At 59.0% G+C, this 2,398-nt stretch overlaps 1 protein-coding gene across 1 annotated transcript in view; it reads left to right on the forward strand.

Moving 5' to 3' along the window:
• The window catches only part of ACSS2 (acyl-CoA synthetase short-chain family member 2), a 27,674-nt gene that overhangs the window by 22,271 nt on the left and 3,005 nt on the right, over nt 1-2,398 (forward strand). The window contains exons 9-12 of the mRNA XM_010142654.1: nt 87-257; nt 1,058-1,191; nt 1,653-1,785; nt 2,235-2,291. Of these exons, the coding sequence (XP_010140956.1) occupies nt 87-257; nt 1,058-1,191; nt 1,653-1,785; nt 2,235-2,291 (495 nt within the window). The remainder of the gene's footprint in view (nt 1-86; nt 258-1,057; nt 1,192-1,652; nt 1,786-2,234; nt 2,292-2,398) is intronic.

Here is a 2,398-nt window from a genome sequence, read left to right on the forward strand (position 1 = left end):
ACTCCTGGTGCTCAGCTTGGCTGGGAGGGTCAGGGCCCTGTGGGGAGCTGGCTCTGACTGTGGTGTCCTCCTCCTCCTCCTCGCAGGGTGTGCTGCACACAGTGGGTGGATACATGCTTTTTGCTGCAACCTCTTTCAAATACGTGTTTGATTACCAACCTGAGGATGTCTACTGGTGCACCGCTGACATTGGGTGGATTACAGGCCATTCATACCTCACTTACGGGCCCTTGGCCAACGGGGCGACGAGTGTGTTGGTGAGTGCTGTACGGCGGCTGCTGCTTTTGCTCCCAGCAAGTGGCGATGGTGGTGCTGAGCTGTGTCCCTGCGTGGCTCTGTGAGCCACTGCTCACATGCAGTGCCCTGGGCTCGGTGAGGAGGGGTGGCAGGCCCCAAGGAGGATGTATGTGACATCTCGGTGGCAGGCAGGGGGGCTCGTTTGTGTGGCTTTTGGCTGGTTGATTTTTCAAATATTTTCCCTGTTTCTTTCCCTCAGAAGGACAACCCTTGTGTAGCAGGGAGCCCCGGGCGCTGGGGGTGATGCGAAAGCTGGGTCAGGAGCAGGGAGGGCTGTTTGCACTGCTGATGCTCAAGAGACACCCTGCATGTAACCCCTGCGCTGGTGTCTCTCTTGGCTGTAGCTTGTGTACGGCTGAGGGAGCCAGAGGCCTGTGCCCCCTGGGCAAACGCGAGCAGGATGATCACTGTCATGTTTGGGGAGCCCTTTTTGGGGTTCTTGGTACTTCTGGTTGTGTCACTGTGTTTGGACCTCCTGCCTTGTACCATGCAGGCAGGGCCATTGGGGCTGCTGGGACTGTGCCACCCAAGTGCCTGTGCTGTTAGGGTGTTGGGGGGGACATTTGCTAGGATACCTGGGGTGGGGTGATGCCAAATCCAGGCCCAAAAAGGAGTAAGAGGCCCCTGGACTGGGCAGGTTTCACTTATTTCTATAAGGACAGGCCAGGGTCCAGCTGCTGTTCCCTGTTGCTCTTGGCTCCTCGTGCTCGGGAGGGTGCACTAAGGAAGGGACCGAGTCACTGCCCTGTCTCCTGCTCAGTTTGAAGGTGTCCCCACCTACCCCGACATCGGGCGAATGTGGAGCATCGTTGACAAGTACAAGGTGACCAAGTTCTACACTGCACCCACCGCCATCCGGCTGCTGATGAAACACGGGGAGGAGCCCGTCAAAAAGTGAGTGCCAGGCCTCGGGGGCACAGGGGTCCCAGCTTCCTCTCTGAGCAGCAGCTTCTCCAGTGTATGTTCTGAACAGACCAGGGTCTTCTGCCTTCCACACAGCAACACGCAGGCCGTGGCACTTCTGAGCAGGTCCTGCTCTTTCACTGTAAGCTGCACCCAAGCTCAGAGATGGCAGGGTCTCCCTGCTGCTGACCCAAAGCTCACAGAGGTGTGTGGGGCAGAGAGCCCCTCCAAGTGCTGCTCCTTGGCCCAGGGAAGGGAAGGAGCAGAGCCAAGGGTGGAGTTGGAGTGGGAAACACCAAAATCACAGGGTTCTCCTTTCCTTCCCCCGTGGGAGAGGGCTGAGAAGGGTCTGAACCATTCCTGGAAGCCCCAAGCATAGTTTGGGGGAGCCCAGGGGTTGCTGCTCACAGCTGCTGCGCTCCGTGGCCTGCTGAGCCCCCTCCTCCCTGCAGGCACAGCAGGAAGTCTCTGAAGGTGCTGGGGAGTGTCGGCGAGCCCATCAACCCCGAAGCCTGGCTGTGGTACTACCGTGTGGTGGGAGAAGAGAGGTGTCCCATCGTGGACACGTTCTGGCAGACAGAGACGGTGAGTCCTCGCCTGGGTGTTCCTGGGACCTCTCTGTCCCCCGTGCTCCCCGCAGGGTGTCCATGCAGGTTTGCTGTGGCATTTCTTTGGTTCTGTGTGGTCTAGTTACTTTTCATGCCCAGGAGACTCTGCTGTGGCCTGCAAGCATTGGTTCCCCTTCTCCTATTTATCTCCTGGACCTCAAACAGGCTCCAAGGAGAGACCTTCTTCTCCAAAAGGTCCCTTCAAGGTTGGCTCTGGACCCTGCTCTCCTTCCCCTCTTTCTCTCCCCCAGCAGCTCCAAAGCATCTTGCCCAAACACAGGCTCCCTGTCCCCTGCTGTATCCTTCCCAAGGCCCGATGCAGCAGCCTCCATCTGTCTGTGGGATGTGCTGTGACCAGAGATGACTCAAGCAGCCAGGGATGGGCTGGTATGGCCCAAACTCACTTGTTTGTGCCTCTGTTTGCAGGGGGGCCACATGCTGACGTCCCTCCCAGCCGCCACCCCCATGAAGCCAGGCTCTGCTGTGAGTACTCCTGTTCTCCCCAGGGGCCGGGAGGGCTCTCCAGGGTCACGACGAGGCACTGCAGCAGCACTGGCACTGTCTGTGCTGTCGCCTGGTGGTTACCCGCC

The sequence above is a fragment of the Buceros rhinoceros genome, unplaced genomic scaffold, assembly GCF_000710305.1.
Source record: "Buceros rhinoceros silvestris isolate BGI_N320 unplaced genomic scaffold, ASM71030v1 scaffold1239, whole genome shotgun sequence".
NCBI lineage: Eukaryota > Metazoa > Chordata > Aves > Bucerotiformes > Bucerotidae > Buceros > Buceros rhinoceros.